Source organism: Barbus barbus, assembly GCF_936440315.1.
Source record: "Barbus barbus genome assembly, chromosome: 20".
NCBI lineage: Eukaryota > Metazoa > Chordata > Actinopteri > Cypriniformes > Cyprinidae > Barbus > Barbus barbus.
This window is the reverse complement of record NC_136748.1, coordinates 28,823,820-28,842,206: the sequence shown is the minus strand read 5'-3', so window position 1 is coordinate 28,842,206 and position 18,387 is coordinate 28,823,820. Positions and strand designations below refer to the sequence as shown.

Here is an 18,387-nt window from a genome sequence, read left to right as displayed (position 1 = left end):
ATATCAAATCTGAACGAAACATTGATCTTGAAAATGATCCACGCATTGGGCTGTAATCTGAGTTTGATATCGTCGTTATCAGGGCACCCGTCATTTATGTGTCAAACGGACCGTGTTTATCTAATCATCTATAAAGAACACCTGCTGTATTTGTTGTTCTCAGAGAAAACGTGCATTAAAAAGTGATTCATCCATTTAGCAAATCATGCACTAAGTGGATCTGCGTTTGGATGTAATATATAGCCATTAACGCCGCCTCGTTCGCATCGATACAAGGCAGCGCCGCTTATGAATTTCACAATATCTCCAGAGATTCAGCCTGTCTGCTGGATTTTATTAAATATTTGTGCATTGTTTCTGGCAGTGCATCCATCATGTTGCCACTTGCTGAGTGTTTTCACGTATATATTAGCATAGACACTTCGTTATTAGTCTGAGACGGGTAGCTGGCGTTGAAGAGCCCACTTTAGTTTGACAACTCTTGATTTGTTCTGTTCCATTAAAATGGACACTTAACTCAGACGTTCTAGTGGTTTGATACCCACTTGTAATTTTTTGCTGCTTTCTTTTGATCCTCTTAGCTTTTTTGTCTGGAAGAAGCAATATAGGCATAAGCTAAAGTGTATTATTATTATTTTTTTTAAGAAATATTGTGGAGTTGAAATAGTCCATTGTTTGGAGAGTATAATCATAATTATCATGATGAACAATAATTATTGGATTGCATTTATTTATTTATGCACATGCATTTTTTTATGCATTCATTTGATTGAATTTTTATTTCTTTATACAGTGACGTAATTATTTCTAGAATATTTATTTGTAGAATTACAAATGAATTTATTTACACATTTGTTTATGCATTTATTTATGCATATATGCTTTTTTGTTTTTATGCTTAAACTTGTTTTCTACTGGTTCAGCTGGTCTAGTTTGATGGATTAACAGGAGTATTTGAGAGTTTTGCAGCCAAAGGTCATGCAAACCATTGTAGGCCGATGCCCTGATCAGCTAAAGAGGTCAATTATGTGTAAAGTGCGGCTAGAAAAGTATAGTTTCACACTTTACCGTTCAAATAACACGTCTGCGCTGAAGATTTCATGAAAGCAAATGTTGATTAAACCGTGCTGAGGTGTGTAATCAGGTATAATGTTGTCCGACAGTCTGCGTGTAATGTCAGCGAACACAGGAACAAAGCAAGCACAAACATTTAGAGATTTTTCAGACTGCTTTTTCTCTCAAATGAGTGTGCTCGACATTTCCTGGAAAAATGGAAATTGTGTCTATTTTAGAGACCCCTGTCATTCTTAAAAGGTTTTCGGCCCCTTTAAGTGCCGTACTTTCATCACTGTATTTTCCAAGTCTAATCAATATAATAGTCATAGTCAGTGGATGAAAAGAAATATTTTGATAACCTTTTTTTTTTTTTTAGGCCAGACATGCGTTTTATACTTCAGAAAAAAAAATATGGCCAAAAAGCTATTTCTCTGAGCACAGATTAGTTGTTTTGCTTATTCATCCACACTGTAAAAAATCTAATTAACAAAATGTTTGGAAGGGCAAAAATATTTAAGTTGAGCTAATTTTATTGCTTGACATTAGTTGAGAGGACATATTATATTAAGTTTACACAAATATATTTGAAAAACATTGAATGAATGGTTATTTTCAAATCCAGTCAACAATTAGCTATGCTAATGTTGACTAAACTAATAAAAACACGTGCATGTGCACTATAAGACTTCAGTAAAGGCTGAGCCAACTAAACAATAGCAATTCAGGCAACACTTTGAAGTCACTGAACGTAAAATTTCTGTGGAACTAGCTACTAAATAATAATTAGTTGAAATCGCTTCCAATTTTTTACAGCGCATGCATGTTCATTTATGCATTAATTTATTCTATATGCTTTATTTATTTATTTATTTATTTTCCACTTATTTTCCACTTCATTTATTTTTATTATGCATTTATGTGTTTGTGTTTTTATTTATTTATACAATATTTATTTAAATGTAATATGTTTTATTGTGATAATAAATGTGTGGCCAAAAAGCGCTTATTTATTTGTTTGTGCATGTATTTATTTATGTATTTGTAAACTCTTATTTTCATTTTATTTATTTTTTATTAACTTTAACAATTTATCAAATGATGTATAATAATTAATTTGTTTCGAAATTGTTTATTTATTTAATTGCAATGCATTCTGGGATCTCTATAAAGTGTTGCTGCCTGAGAATATATCTAAAAGAAGGCGTTTTAGAAACCAGCATCGTCGTTCACATATTATGCACGCTTTCATTCTTAAGTCTTTTTTTTTCCCTTTGAGTGCCACACTTTCGTCACTGTATGGTTCCAGTCTAATCAATATAATAGTCATAGTCCGTGGACGAAAGATTTTGATAACCATATAGATTTTTTTTTTTTCAGGCCAGACATGTGATCATACTCGGGAATGAAATTATGGCCCGAAAGCTCTTTTCTGAGCAGCAGGGTTTATGGAAATAGTGCGAGTGTGAGCGTGATCTCAGGGACGGAGAGAGGGCTCTTTTTCTTTCCCACCTCTTAATGGTCGACTACTTTTTTGCCTTTTCTTTCTTAATATTTCTCCTCCTCCACTTACACCTGACAGCAATAAACTTTGCATTTTTGTTTTTCTTTTCAGGAGTAACATTTCTTGATTTTTCAGCCACCGCCAGAGACACCCACCCCACCTCACCTCATACTCTGCCTTTTGCCTCCAAGTCCAAGCTCTTATAACGACTAATGTCACCGTTCGTACGCAGGCCGTGTTGAACTCTGTTTTGGCAGGTGTTTGAAAGTAAATCCACGTCCCAGTCATGGAATGGTCCCTTTCCCTGTAGGATGGCTGCTGGTTCCCTGTGGCAGAACTGATTTTCTACCCCCTCCTTTCCTTCCCTGCCTACATCACACTGTCTGTCTTATCTATCTGTCTGTCTGTCACATGTAGCATGCATTTGTCTGTGCATATTTAGCAAATATCTAGAATTTTAAAGAAATAGTTCACCCAAAAACGAAAAATTGACAATTTGCTCACCCTAAGGCCATCCAAGATGTAGATGAGTTTGTTTCTTCATCAGATTTGGAGAAATGTAGCATTTCATCACTTGCTCAGCAATGGATCCTCTGCAGTGAATGGGTGCCGTCAGAATGAGAGTCCAAACAGTTGATAAAAACATCACAATAATCCACACCACTCCACTCCATTAGTCAACATCTTGTAAAGTAAAAAAGTTGCATGTTTGTAAGAAACAAACCCAAAATTAAGGCATTTTTAACTTTAAACCGTTGCTTCCAGTCCTTCCATCCTTAAAATGCTTTCTCCAGTGAAAAAGTAATCTGGTTTGAATCTTAATTGGAGAGAAATCTGCACAGATCAAGCACTGTTTATGAGTGAAAACAGTCCAAAACAGCTCTAAACAAATACGTGGGTGGATTTTGAAGGGAGAGGATAACAGGAGATGGACTTTTCCAGTGGAGGAAGCATTATTATGGATTACGGATTTACAGTGTATTTTGTCCAGAAGCAACGGTTAAAAGTTAAAACATCTTAATGATGGATTTTCTTACAAACACTCAGCTTTTGGCTTCACAAGACGTTAATTGATGGACTGGACTGGAGTGGTGTGGTGTGGATTACTTGTGGATGTTTTTATCAGCTGTTTGGACTCTCATTCTGACGGCACCCATTCACTGCAGAGCATCCATTGCTGAGCAAGTGATGTAATGCTACATTTCTCCAAATCTGATGAAGAAACAAATTCATTTTACATCTTGGGTGGCCTGAGGTTGGATGGCCTGGGTGAATTAAACACATGTTGTGATTTGAGGAAATGTTATTTGTTATGCTAAAATACTTTATCTCAGTTTTGGTGTAGCATGAAATTGCACCCATTTTACTTGACTTATAAGATGCATTTTAAAACACAAGTCGATCAGGCAAAAGTTTTTGTCGTGCAAACACCCTTCACATTTTCTTACCTCAAAGCAGGTTTTTTTTCTTTTCACAATTTCATTTGCTGCTGATAGTGACTCAGAAATTACACACTTCACCTTTAATGCATGCGTCTCGAGTAGAATAGAAGTGTAAGCCGAGGCAGAAGAGAGGTTATCATCATTATTATTATTTCCACCTCACTGCCATGTCTAACCGCTGGTTGGACGTGGTCGTCCATTAATGGAACATCATTATGAGCTTTTGTTTCTCCAGACACTTTTGTCTTTTGGCAGCGTCCCTGATAATTGAGGTTTATAGGTTTAGTGTCTAAAGACACGCAGCCAAACAATGGCAAAACCAAAACCGCGGTGCGTCCGTCTGCCAATCAGCCCTCATACGCTAAGCCAGCAGCCCTCTTCTAGACGAAGAGCAGCTCATCTCAGCAGCCAAGCAATCTGCACTTTCCATATGCCTTTAAACATGTATTATGCATGAAAATGCATAGCAGCTCACTCAAGTTTTCCCTCAAGCGCTGCTGTAGAGAAAAGCACAGGCTTGACTTTGAGTCACACTCACTGAACAGCTTTAGTTGATGCTCTTCCAAATGAGTCCATCTCACTTTGAACTGCTTGATAGGTTTTTAATTGTTTCTTAAAGGAGTGCTTCACTCAAAAACAAACCATTATTTAATCAGCCTCATGTTGTTCAGTATGCTGTTTTTTTTTTGGTATCTTCTGAAGCAGTATTATTTATTAACTATTATAGTGTTTATTAATATTTCGAATTGGCTTTAATGTTTACATTTTAGTTTTTAGTAACTTGAACTAAAATGAAAACAAAACAAAATAGTAATTGTGTTGTTTTTTGTTTTTAGTATTTGTATCTTAAATTTTATTTATTTATTTTTTAATTGAGTACTTCAACTTTATTTTTTAACATTGTATAGCATATTTTTTTAGTTGCCAAGGCAGATTTTTCTTTAAATAATAATAATAATTATTATTATTTTTAATTTAAGTTTTTGATCTAATATTTATATTTCAGCTTTATTTCCATTTACAAAAAATATTTTTTCAGTTTCAGTGATTTTTTTTTCCGTTTTTATTTAATTTTAGTGTTCATTTTATTTCAGTTAGTTGCTAAGGCAGCGTTTCTAATTTTAGTTTTTTGTTTAAATTATGTAAAAAATAAATTTTATTTCAGCCTTATTTCAGTTATTGAAAGCAATTTTTAATAGTTAACAATAACAACACTGTTCTGAAGTCTATAGACATTTGTGAGAGGAAGAGACCAAAAGTGAATTTGTTATACACTGAAAATACACCCCCCCCCACTGCTAGTTGAAATTGAGACACAAGCTGCAGGTTTAACCTTCTTCATACTGTGTCCAGGTTATCGGGAGAGAAGAGAAACGGTGAGAAGATGCAGCTGACAATGAGCAACATCAGTTCAGATGTTCTGGAGCTTCTCCTTGAGTTTGTTTACACCGGCTCCCTCATTATCGACTCGGCCAACGCCAAGACCTTACTGGAGGCGGCCAACAAGTTCCAGTTCAACACGTTCTGCAAAGTCTGTGTCTCCTTCCTCGGTAAGAAACTGACAGATGAAATGTTTCCCCAGATATTTCACAAAAATCATGCAAGTAATTCAGTCACTAAATTGCATGCATTTAATACAACACTGTATGCATTAGTTTCAATTTCAGACAAACTGCTCAGAAAAACTTTTCCCATCATGTCTGGTCAGAGAGAGAATTAAAAAAACAGTCATGCAAAACTGCTTTTGGTGCAAGTAACCTTGAGTAACATTGTAAGAGGACCTCAGGAAAGAAATGCTGCAGGAAATGCAGAACATGATTGTAGTTCTCAATCTCTCATGGACAAATTATGGTAATTGGGTTTCTAATGAACTTGTTTTTGTAGGTACTCTAAAAACTTGGAGTAATTTACTGGAACTTCATGGTGAAGCCGTGAGGGAATACGCTCATTATTCATTCTGTCCGCATCTCGCTCTCTTTTTGGATTCTGTTTCCCCTTTCAGAGCTGGAGGCTTGTGTTATATTGATTGACACATGAGCACAACACACACTCGCGCACACACACGCTCTGCTGTGGACTGAAGTGAATCAGAAATACAGTTGCTCATTACAGCAGTCGTAATAACTCACGCTCTGGTTGCGAATCAGACATCTTGATGGTTGATATGCGGTAATTTCTAGTAATTTGAATACTTGTCGTAATATTTTAGTCAGATATTGCACTAGGAGCCAGACTCGGAGGAGTCAATCCATACATATTTTAGCATGTAGATCCTGTCGGGCGGCTCGGCACCATTCAGGACTGAATTGAGAATGCGGTTTACATGTCAATTCAGCTGCACAATTTGAATTGAGATGCTAGCAGGATGCTGGATTATGGTTTGAATTTGATCTGGAAATTGAAATGGAATAAATGAGTTCATGCTGTAAGAGTAGTTTGTATTTGTGGTTTTAAAACTTATGCTTTTCAGCATGAATTTCCTGGTGTGTGTGTATAAATATTAATTGTATATTTATTAATTAATATTTATTATTAATATTTTTTTCAAAACGTTATATTTAAATATATTTCTTAATATTTATTATTATGCCTATTTATACATATACTGTATATACATATACATATATGTATATATATGAATTAATTGGAGATATTTTTATTTTACATTTTAAAAATATTTATTTTATTATTATTACGTCTGTAGTTTATATAAATATTTTTCTAATTTGTTTATCTATCTATCTATCTGTCTGTCTATCTATCTCTGTCTGTACAAATTTATTTTGAACATTTACATATATAAAATGTTTATATACATTTATGTGCAACATTTATTTATTTTTATTTAGTTTTTTATTAACTGATTTTTTTTTTTTACTGAAACTTTATTTATTTATTTTATTAATTAGTATGCCTTTATAAAGGAGAATAAATAGGCATTGTAATTAATTAGTGATTTTTGGTTTTATAATGCAGTTGTCACTTTTATAAATAATTGAACCGCACTTTGACTAGCTAGTGACAAAGTGAGTTTTTCCACTATATTTGACAGCACTTAACTGAATTGAGTAATCGAAATGCTTTCTGACACTGTCATGAATTATGCCCTTTTTACATTTGCAGTTAATAAGGCAGGTGCGAGGAATGTGAATAATGAGTTTAGCTTCAGAATCAAAAAGTGGATGTTGGTGGCTTTGACAGCTCTGGTTTGTGCTTCTCTTCCCATGAACCCCTGGGATCCGGAGCTTATTAATCTATCAGCACCTCAACACCTATGAAATGACATTCTCTCCTGTAGGGATCCGCTGGAGTGCTCCGTCTACTTCAGTATACAAAAGTTAGAAATGAAAAGTCGAAATGTGCAAGACTGACTTGAGACGCTCTTGTTAGCGTGACTGCTTCAGATAAGCGATATATGACACTTGAATGCGTATGAAAAGTGAATGCTCTCCAAAAGAGATTCTTCTGCAAGGTTTCATCAGCGGGAAAGAGTTACAGTCAAGATGGTGCATTGAAATATTCGGTAATAGAAATCGAAGCCATTTACGCTTTCATAAGCGCATGTCCTTTCATTACACGTTATTGTGTTTGGGAGATGTGTATGAGAAGAGTTTTCTTTACACTTTTATCCAGAGCTCGTCATATACTGTATGCTTGATTTAATGCAGAAAGAATAATGCTCACACCTGCAGTTTCACCCACTTAAAGTCCACAGTTATTTACTTTTGTAGGTAATGCAGCCTAAAATTGTAGTAAATTAATACAGATTGCACAATATGAAATATGTTAAGAAATTAAATGCACAATTTATACCATCGCATCATTATCCAAATAAAACTTGAAAATGCATTGCATGAAGTAAAATGCATAATATGTTTTAATAAAAAGTCCATTGTCATACAACATATGATGTTATAAATCTCATAATGTTTATTTCTGATATTATTTTGTATTTATAAAAATCATTTATTTATAACATTTTCATAATATAAATCAAAATATAAATAAATTTAATGTAAATGTTTCTTATATAATATGTATTTATTATTTATATTTATTTTATTTATTTTCATGCATTCAGCAGATGCTTTTATCCGTTTTATTTCAGATATCAGTTCTTGAACCCATGACCTACTGCTTGCATATTAATATTATAATGGTACAATATTATTTATTTATATATTTTATTATATTTATTCTATTTGTTTTATTATTATTCCTGTGTAATGTTTATTTACAAAAACTATTTGTATTTACAACATTTTTATTTATATTTTTTCTTTGTTATGATTGAAGTAAAAAGGATAGCATATGGGTTTAATGTTGAATTGAAGCCAAAACTTCTGTTCTTATGTAGTAAGTGCAAGTTTAGCAGTGGTTTGTTTGTTGACCTTCCATGCAGTAGAAAAGGTCTGTGTCTGTCTGGACGAATCAAAGTCCCCGGTGAGCCTCCTGCCCTCGCCCAATCGATTCCCATGCTTGGGTCTTTTTCCCACTAGCTGCTTGAGATATTACATTCGTCTTTTCCACAGTAACACACTTGGATAAGTTTAATCTTCCCAACACCTCTCATTGTTAGTGCGTTCAAGGTTTGTTTCCCAGCTCATGTGCGTACGTGTGTGTCTCTCGCAGAGAAACAGCTGACAGCTGCTAACTGTCTGGGAGTGTTGGCCATGGCCGAGGCGATGCAGTGCACCGAACTCCACAACATGGCAAAGGCCTTCGCCCTGCAGAACTTCCCCGACGTGGCCGGTCAGGACGAGATCCTCAACATTTCCAAAGATGACCTGGTCAGTTACATGTCCAACGACAGCCTGAACACGAAAGCAGAGGAGCTGGTCTACGAGACGGTCATCAAATGGATTAAAAAGGAGCCCAGCAGCCGAGTGCAGGTAGGAGAGCAGAGTTAATCGCACTGGTTTGGTTGGTGGTCATGTATAAATACACTAGAGCTGCTCCGTATTGATTCTGGAGATCCATAATGAGACTTGCATAATGTCCCTGGGTAGAGAAGTTGTTCATCAAATGCAGTGCATGGGAATTTCAATGCAGCTACTTCTCCTGAAGTTTTGGACCTTGTTTTGTGGCCTTTCGTTTTTTTTAAACAAACCCAGTTTATCAGTGATAGGTTTATCGCAGCCAGTCTTCTATTTATTGTTTGTTTACTGCGGACATTCAGAGTATTTTGGACATATCTATTAGAGAAGTACAGTAGTGTGCAGAAGGTCATTATATTATTTTATTTATTTTTTATGCTTTTATTCAGCAAGGATGCATTATATTTAGCATAATTGACAGTAAGGACATTTATAATGTTACAGAAAAAGTGCTGTTTTTTTTAACTTTCTATTCATCAGAGATGAATAAAATAAAATGTATCACAGTTTCCACAAAAATATTGGGCAGCACAACTGATTTTGACGTTGATAATAATCAGAAATGTTTCTTGAGTATCAAATTATCATATTAGAATGATTTCTGAAGGATAGTGTGACACTGAAGACTGGAGTAATGTTGCTGAAAATTCAGCTTTGCATCAAAGGAATAAATTACATTTTAACACGCATTCCCATGGAAAACAGTAATGTTAAATGGTAATAATATTTCATTGTATTTTTTTTATCATATAAATGCAATGTTAGTGAGCTTAAGAGAGTTATTTAATACAATCTTATTGGTCCCTAATTTTTGAATGGTAGTTAAATACATATACATTTGTGGTGAACGTGAAGAGCTTAAAGGGATAGTTCACACAAAAATTAAAATTAGCCAAAGATTCACTCACCCTCATGGCATCCTAGGCATGCCTGACATTCCTCTGTCAGACGAACACATTCGGAGTTATATTCCACATTGTCCTGTTTCTTCCAATCTGTATAATTGCAGTGAATGGTTTCTTAAACTAACGCATCGTTTCGCTTCAGAAGGCCTTTATTAAAGGGTTAGTTCACTCAAAAATGAAAATTCTGTCATTAATTACTCGCCCTCATGTCGTTCCAAACCTGTAAGACCTCCGTTCATCATCAGAACACAAATTAAGATATTTTTGATGAAATCTGAGAGCTCTCAGACCCTCCATAGACAGCAAGGATCCATACACGATCAAGGTCCCTTGCTGTCTATGGGAGGATCTGAGAGCTCTCTTTAAATCACTGGTTTGTGTAGCAAGTAATCAATTTCGGGAAATGTGCTTTTTTCTGAGAAAAGGTTCTTTTTTCCCTTTGAGGTGCAGTAGACTTTACTGATGTTCGTATCTGTGTGAGCGTTCAGAGCGGATCTGAAAAGAGTCCTGGTAATACGGCAGATGAAACATTCATGATGCAGTGCTCACGCTGAGCGTGTGAGATTACCATCCTGAGAATGTGCCGTCATTTCCTTACGTTAAATCTACTAAAAGCCACTCGATTACACGCTCTTCTGTAGCAGAAAGGAGAGAAACAGACTGAACGGGAGGCGTATCATCCCGCTTCTGCTGGACATCAGAGCTTCTACCCAAAATGCAGGCCAAGATGTTACTTCTCCTTACAAAAGTTAATGTAGTTAAAAAAGAAAGTAGGTTTAAGCCAGTAATCAACAAAAATCTGTTTCAGACCATCAAGGCTCTTTTCCAAAAGTCTAGTGCAAATTTAAAGGATTACTTGTGTTCCTGACATGAAGTTACAGTTTATTGCTTGCAAAAAAAAGTCTAGGATATAATTCTACGATATAAACTCAACATATAAAGAAAAAAATAAAAAATAGTTAAACCTGCAATTATGAGTTCATATCTTGCAAATGTGAGATTTAAAGTCACAATTCAGAAAAAAGCCCAAATTATTAGGTATAAACTTGCAGTTGCGAAAAATTGTGAGATAAACAGTTGCAATTACTTTTTTTTTTTTTATTATTCCTTTACAGAAAGTATTGCAAATAAGTTCTATCGTCTAAATAAAAATGACTTTTTAAAAAGTGAAAGTGAAGTGACATACTGCCAAGTATGGTGACCCAAACTCAGAATTCGTGCTCTGCATTTATCCCATCCAAAGTGCACACGCACAGCAGTGAACACACACACACACCGTGAACACACACACACCGTGAACACACACCCGGAGCAGTGGGCAGCCATTTATGCTGCGGCGCCCGAGGAGCAGTTGGGGGTTCGGTGCCTTGCTCAAGGGCACCTCAGTCGTGGTATTGAGGGTGGAGAGAGCGCTGGACATTCACTCCCCCACCTACAATTCCTGCCGGCCGGAGACTCGAACCCGCAACCTTTCAATTACGAGTCTGACTCTCTAACCATTAGGCCATGACTTCCCATAAATATTTATTTCCCATATATATTAGATGGGGCAGAGCCCCTGCCTCAAAGTTTTAAAGTTTGATGAACAGGAGGTTTTCTCCGGTGTTGTAGCTCACTGGTTTCTGTCGGTTAAGAGGCACGCGTTTCGTAAGCACACTGCTAAAGGGTGTATTTTAAGTTTCTAAACAGTCAGCAGTAGTTGACTGCATATGCTATGTTAATTAAGATTAGCATTGGTTACATTTTTTAAATGTCAGCAGATGAAGCTGTGCTTTTAGCAGTTTGTTGTGTCAGACTTGAATGGAAATGTGGGAAGTGCAGTGTTAGGGAGCTATTTTGAAACGAGCTTGAGATTCATTATTTAAAGTCATTAAATTTCAGTCAAGATACTCAAGCAGTTTTTTTTTATAGCAAATAACAACTAACAAGCAACTAACAACAAAATTTACTGTGAATACCATATATATATTTATCAAATAAGTGCATATATTTATACACACAGTTTAAAAATGTTTAAAAAAAACATAATTGGAATACAGTGCCCTCCAAAAGTATTGGAACAGTAAAGACAAAATTGCTCTGTTAGCTGTGAATATGATTAAAAGATGAATATGAGACAAAACTACAGAATGTCACATTTTATTATTGGATGTTTCAACACATAATGTTTTATCAGCTAAGAAGTTCAGCACTTTTAGAGTTCATCCCTCTATCTGATGTGAGCATAAGTATTGGAAGAGTTGCCTCACAGGTCTTTCTAAGTGATCAGCTGTGTCCTGCTGCATTAATTCTTCAGATATTAAAACCAGGGAATGTGTCGTATCAGTTATATCCATTACTTCTGTATTCTGAATGTTGCATTCAATGATGACACACACAAACTAGGATGAAGACGAGGGAGCTGACTTTGAGAGAAAAGCAAGCAATTTGGATGCTAAAAGAAAAGAGGAAGTCAGTTAGAGCTCTAGCAGAAACAAAGGGCATGGAGAAATCAAGAGTTTGGAAACCACCAGCAACCAACAACGACCTGATCGGCTGAGAAAACAACAGTAGTTGATGACAGACAAATCATAAAAGCTGTGAAAATGAACCCTAAAAGATGGGTCTGTAAAATCACCAACAACTTCCAGAAAGCTGGGGTGATACTCTGACAATCTACTGTCCTCAGGAGACTTTGACACAGAATTACAGATGCTACACAGCAAGATGCAAACCTCTGACCAGCACCAAAAATAGAAAGGCAAGATTAGAGTTTGCAAAAAAGCACAAAGGTGAGCCGGAAGAGTTTTGGAACTGTGTTTATGGACCGATGAGACAAAGATGAACCTTTGTCTAAGTGATGGGAAAGCAAAAATGTGGAGAAAAAAGGGAACTGCAAATGATCCCAAGCATACAGCCTCATCTGTAAAGCATGGTGGAGGGAGTGTCATGGCATGGGCATGCATGGCTGTCTCTGGAACAGGCCCTCTCAACTTTACTGATGACTTAATGTATGATGATAGTAGCAGAATGAATTTGGAAGGGTACAAAACCATCTTGCCTACCGATATTCAAGAAAATGCCACCAGATTCATTGGGAAGTGCTTCATATTGCATCAGGACAATGACCCAAAACACCCTGCCAGTTCCGTCAAGGAATTTATAAGGGCAAAGAAATGGAAAGTCTTATATTGCCCAAGTCAGTCTCCAGATTTAAATCTGATTGAACATGAATTTCAGCAGCTGGAGAGGAGAGTAAAGGCAGAAACTCCCCAAAACAAGCAACAATTGGAATTGGCTGCATTAAAGGCTGGGAAAAGTATTTCAAAGGATGAGACCAAGAGTCTGGTGATGTCTATGGGTCACAGACTCACTGCTGTGATTGTGTGCAAGGGATCTGCAACTAAATAATAGCTTTTAATCTTTTATATCTGCCTTATGTTCAACTGTCCCAATACTTATGCTCACATCAATGAGTGGGATGGACTCTAAAAGTGCTGTTCTTTTTATTTGGTAAAACATGTATGTGTTGAAATGGCTAATAATAAAATGTTACATTCTGTAGTTTTGTCTCATATTCATCTTTTAGTCATATTTGCAAATGTCTTGACTCCACAGCCAACAGAGCAATTTTGCCTTTACTGTTCCAATACTTATGGAGGGCACTACATACAATATTACTGTTTTACTGTATTTTTGATAATATAAATGCATAGGTACTCTATATTTTGAATTATTTAAAAAAATATATATTTTTTTTCACAATGAGTAAAAACCAAAGAATATATTTCTGATGTGAAGCAAAAGATAATTCAACTTCACAAATTAATGAAGTGGCTTTTATAAAAGAGCTAGAGCAGTGAAAATTCCCATTTCCACCATGAGGGCAATAATTAAGGATTTCCAATCAACAGAAAATATTACGAAACTGCCTGGAAGAGGATGTGTGTCTATATCGTCCTAATGCATGGTGACAAGGAGAGTTTGAGTGGCTAAAGACTCTCCAAGGACCACAGCTGGAGAACTGCAGAAAATAGTTGAGTCTCGGGGTCAGAAAACCTTTAAAAAAAGCATAAAAATGGACAGCCATAAAAATAAAATGGCTGTCCACTGCTCCGGGTGTGTGTTCACGGTGTGTGTGTTCACTGCTCTGTGTGTGTGCACGAATTCCAAGTATGGGTCACCATACTTGGTAGTATGTCACTTCACTTCACTTCTATGGTCAAATGAAACTAAAAAAATTAGCTTTTTAGCAGCAAACACTAGCAGCAGATAAAAAGTACCACAGTGTGTGTACAATGAAATATACTGCTGTATTTTTTATGTTGTGAGCTTATGTTTCTGCTGGAGGCCCTGGACATCTTGGACATGGCATCATGGATTCTATCAAATACCAACAGATAAAAAATCAACAAGTGACTGACTCTGTTAGAAATCTTATAATGGGCCATGTTTGGATCTTCCAACCGGACAATAATCCAAACACAAACCTCAAAAACAAGACAAAAATGGGTCACTGAGCACAAAACCAAGCTTCTGCTGGCCATTCCAGTCCTCTGACCTGAACCCTGTAGAAAATGAGTGAGGTGAACTGAATAGAAAAAGCACCAACATGGAGCTGGGAATCTAAAGGGTCTGGAGTGATTCTGGATCAAGGAATGGTCTCTGATTTCTTGTCAGGTGTTCTCTAACCTCATAAGGCATTATAGGAGAAAATTTAGAGCTGTTAAACTGGCAAATGGAGGGTTCAAAAAGTATTATACCGTAAATACCATTAATTGTGGCTAATGTGCATTAGAGAAAAACATTTCTTTCATAATGATATTTTCCCCATTTTAAATTATTATCCAATGAAAGGTTAGATTTTTGTGCATTTTTTTTTAAATAAAAGATCAAAAGGATTAACAATGCAGATTAATTTTCACAGCCTTCTTTGATCATATTTACCAAGGTTGCCGATATTTTTGGCCATGACTGTATATTGCTGCACTTCTATAATAGTATATTATACTACCCCAGAAACCGATGTTACTCCCCAAAACACTTCGACTTAACTCCTCCGGTATATGTCTGTTAAATAAATGTGCTTCTTTCGAAGTGCACGAGCCAATTGAGCTGAGTGTTTGGAGTGCACGAAGCGTAGCTGTGAAACTAGATCAGATGGCATGAGAAGGAAGCGACAGAGATTGATCCAGTGACCTTATGTTTATTTGGCCCTGCACTGCCTCCATTGAGAAGGAACTGGATAGGAAATCAATCTGAATTCAGGCTGAAATGAGTTCCTCTACTTCACGCTGTTTCCCTGGGGTGTAGCCTATGAAATCACAAATCCAGCATGGCACTGAAGCAGAACTTTGGGGGGGAAAAACACTCCTTCTTTATTTACAGTCTTTTGTGCTCTCTCTCTGTCTCTGTCTTTATTTTCTGCTCTTTTATTCTGTGTATCGAACAGTTTCTCCTCAGTTTGACAGTGCAGTATATAAATCACACGCTGTAACTTTACGGCCTTTTCTTCGGTTACTCATTCTAAATATGGAAATGTTGCGCCACTGAATACAGTCCCACTATTGTAATGTAAGTGGATGGAAAATTAAAAGTGTTTTATGCTCTAAACGCTTCATCGTTTTAAAAGAGCCTCGGGGTGTTGGATAAGATACCGTATCTGAATGCCATCAAAACGATAGTTTTTTTTCATGAATATTGGCTTCTGTTTCCCACAGTTAACTGCTCTTTTATGAGCGACTTTGTTCTTTTTATGCCATAATTAACATCGGGTAGCAGGTTCACATAATTCAGCATCGGTTTGAAACACTGGAATTAAATCAGCCTAAAAAGGCTGATCTAACTTATATCCAGACAACATGGGTTTTTTTTGGGGAATATTTATTTGTATGTGAATATTACAGATTCACAATTTTCAATAAATTGTGAATCTGTAATATCCTGCAGCGTTTGTGTTGTATTTCTCAAATCTTGTACTAAAGTGATATCATTTTACCGGTAAACAGGTGAAAGATCAGAGACTCTAGGCATTAACAAGTTGTTTTATGTAAGGATATTACAGATTCTCAATTTATTGAAAAAGACATGTCTCCTCATGTGAAATTACAAAAACACCTTAATATCTACATGTCGTCTTGTTAAAATCTGAAGTATGGGGGTTTTCGCCTGTTTCATGGTGAAAATGATGCATCTTATTACTTAGGACACATGATGAAAGCATTGAATCTGTAATATTCATTGAATTGAGAATCTGTATGATCTGCAGTGTTTGTGCTCCAAACATGATGAATTACGAAAAAATGATTCCTCAAATCATGTACTTGTGAAAAATGTTGTCTCAATAAATGTATTGATTAATTGACTGATTGATGATATTGAGACATGATATTTTATTAGTTACTGTGCTACATTTTCATGAAAATGTCAAAATTATATATATATACTGTAAGTAAATTAGTAATATTAAATAAATTAAGAAGCTGTAAAATCCTTTTCCATTTCAATAAATTGAGTCTGTAGTATTAACCTGCAGCGTTTGCGCTCCTAACATGAGTGATTCCTCAAACCATGTCTCTTACGTGATCAGATGCACTGTTTTCACCATAAAACAGGTGAAAAATCGCAGTCAGATGTTTTTGTTGTTTATGTCAGGCTGGTTTTGTGTGTTCGGGTGAGGTCCGCACAAGCTCTGTCGGGTCAGTCGTTTTAATGATGCCCTCTCTCAAGTCTCAGGTCCCATCTCCCCTGTGCGCTTCAGCACACTAAAAAAAGCGAATTCTGAAAGAGCGAATTCTAAAAGAGACATTCACGGGTGGAACGTCTTTTTAAAGATGCCTTTCCATCCGTGCGTTTCTGGATGCAGTCGTTACCTGGCGCCGGGTGATGGTCATGATCGTTGCCTCTCGTGTCTGGGCGTTAAGCACGCTGAGGTGGCTTTCGTGGACGAGTCATGCTCCCTTTGCGGGAAAATGACCGTCGTGGAGTTGCGGACCAGACTCAGTTTCCTGCAAAGGGGCGGGGTGCCCGTACCTCTGCCTAGATCTAGGGGGCTCTACTTCTGGAAGTAGCCGGACAGGTCTTACGGTGACGGTGAGGAATTCCCCGCCGAGGAACCAACCTCCGAGGGTTCCTCCTTCCACCGGCACTTCGCAGCCTGTGGAGCTGCAGATAAGAACAGGCTGGACCCTCTCGTGGGGTACCACTTGTATCCTTTGGTGCTCCCCCTGTCGATCGGATGTCGATCGCTGCATCGGAGGGTGAGCCAGACCTTTCTGGAGATGAGGATTCGGGTGGCTCCCGCTGGTTCTCAGGGCTCCACCCTGGTACCTTTCTTCCCGTAGGTGCAGGATGAGCTCACTGGGTCGTGGACGGCACCTTTCACTGCCTGAAACGGTCCCGGTGACTCGTCCTCCCTCACCACCCTCGACAGTGGGGCAGCACGGGGGTATACGGAGATTCCGCAGGATTCCGCCGGGTCCCTGTGTTCCCCTTCGCTGTCCCACCGCGGGTACATCGGTGGTTCCGTTGGTGCCACTTGTGTGGTTTCTGGGAGCCTGGCTAGCGCTTCCCAGTCTGTCTAGTTGACACCATCACTTCGGTGAGAGCGCCGTCTACGAGACTTGCTTATGCCTTGAACTAGAACCTGTTCATCGAATGGTGTTCTTCTCATCGAGAAGACCCCCGGAAGTGCCCAATCGGAGGCGTGCTGTCCTTCTTGCAGCAGGGGTTGGAGCGAAGGCTGTCTTCCTCTACCCTAAAAGTCTATGTGGCTGCAATTGCTGTAAACCACGACCCCGTGGAAGGGAAGTCAGTGGGGAAGCATGACTTGGTCATCAGGTTCCTAAGGGGGTCGAGAAAGTTAAATCCTCCACGGCCCCCCTCTATACCCTCTTGGGACCTGTCTCTAGTGCTCAGAGCACTACAGCTGGGCCCATTTGAGCCTTTGCAGACAGTCGAGCTGAAGTTTCTTTCAATGAAGATTCTGCTCCTGCTGGCAATGGCCTCCATCAAGGGGACCTGCACGCATTTTCGGTCGACGATTTGTGCCTAGAGTTTGGGCCGGCTGACTCCCAGGTTATCCTGAGACCCCGGCCTGGCTATGTGCCCAAGGTTCCCACTACTCAGGACTTCAGACCAGCTCTTTGTCTGTCACGGAGGCTGGCAGAAGGGGAATGCCGACTCCAAGCAGAGGATGTCCCACTGGATAGTGGACGCCATCACCCTGGCTTATCAGGTACAGGGTGTGCCCTGCCCGTTCAGGTTGAGAGCCCACTCTACTAGAAGTGTTGCATCCTCCTGGGCGTTGGCTCGCTGGCAGATATTTGTAGATCTGCGGGCTAGGCGACCCCTAACACGTTCGCTAGATTATATAGCCTTCGTGTGGAACCGGTCTCCTCCTGTGTTCTCACCTCAAATGGGTAGAAGCACTGAGAGGCTCCAGTTTCGGGTCGGCTTGCTAAAACTGCTCCGGAGAGTCAGTACTGTAGACCCTGTCGAGCTCCTCCATCCCCTCGGCAGCCAGACGTGGCAGAGCGTCCGGTGCCAGGCCCTCACTCGATGAATCCGTGAGAACCGGGAGAGGGCTTGGTTCCATATGTAGAAACCTAATTGGATTCCATATGTGT

The 18,387-nt window shown here is 38.1% G+C and overlaps 1 protein-coding gene across 1 annotated transcript in view; it reads left to right on the top strand.

The window, feature by feature from the left end:
• LOC306885936 (kelch-like protein 29) overlaps positions 1-18,387 on the top strand; it is a gene marked incomplete at both ends in the record, with an annotated part of 86,430 nt that overhangs the window by 24,271 nt on the left and 43,772 nt on the right. Inside the window, 2 exons of the mRNA XM_079442761.1 lie at positions 5,353-5,549; positions 8,632-8,891. Of these exons, the coding sequence (XP_079298887.1) occupies positions 5,353-5,549; positions 8,632-8,891 (457 nt within the window). The remainder of the gene's footprint in view (positions 1-5,352; positions 5,550-8,631; positions 8,892-18,387) is intronic.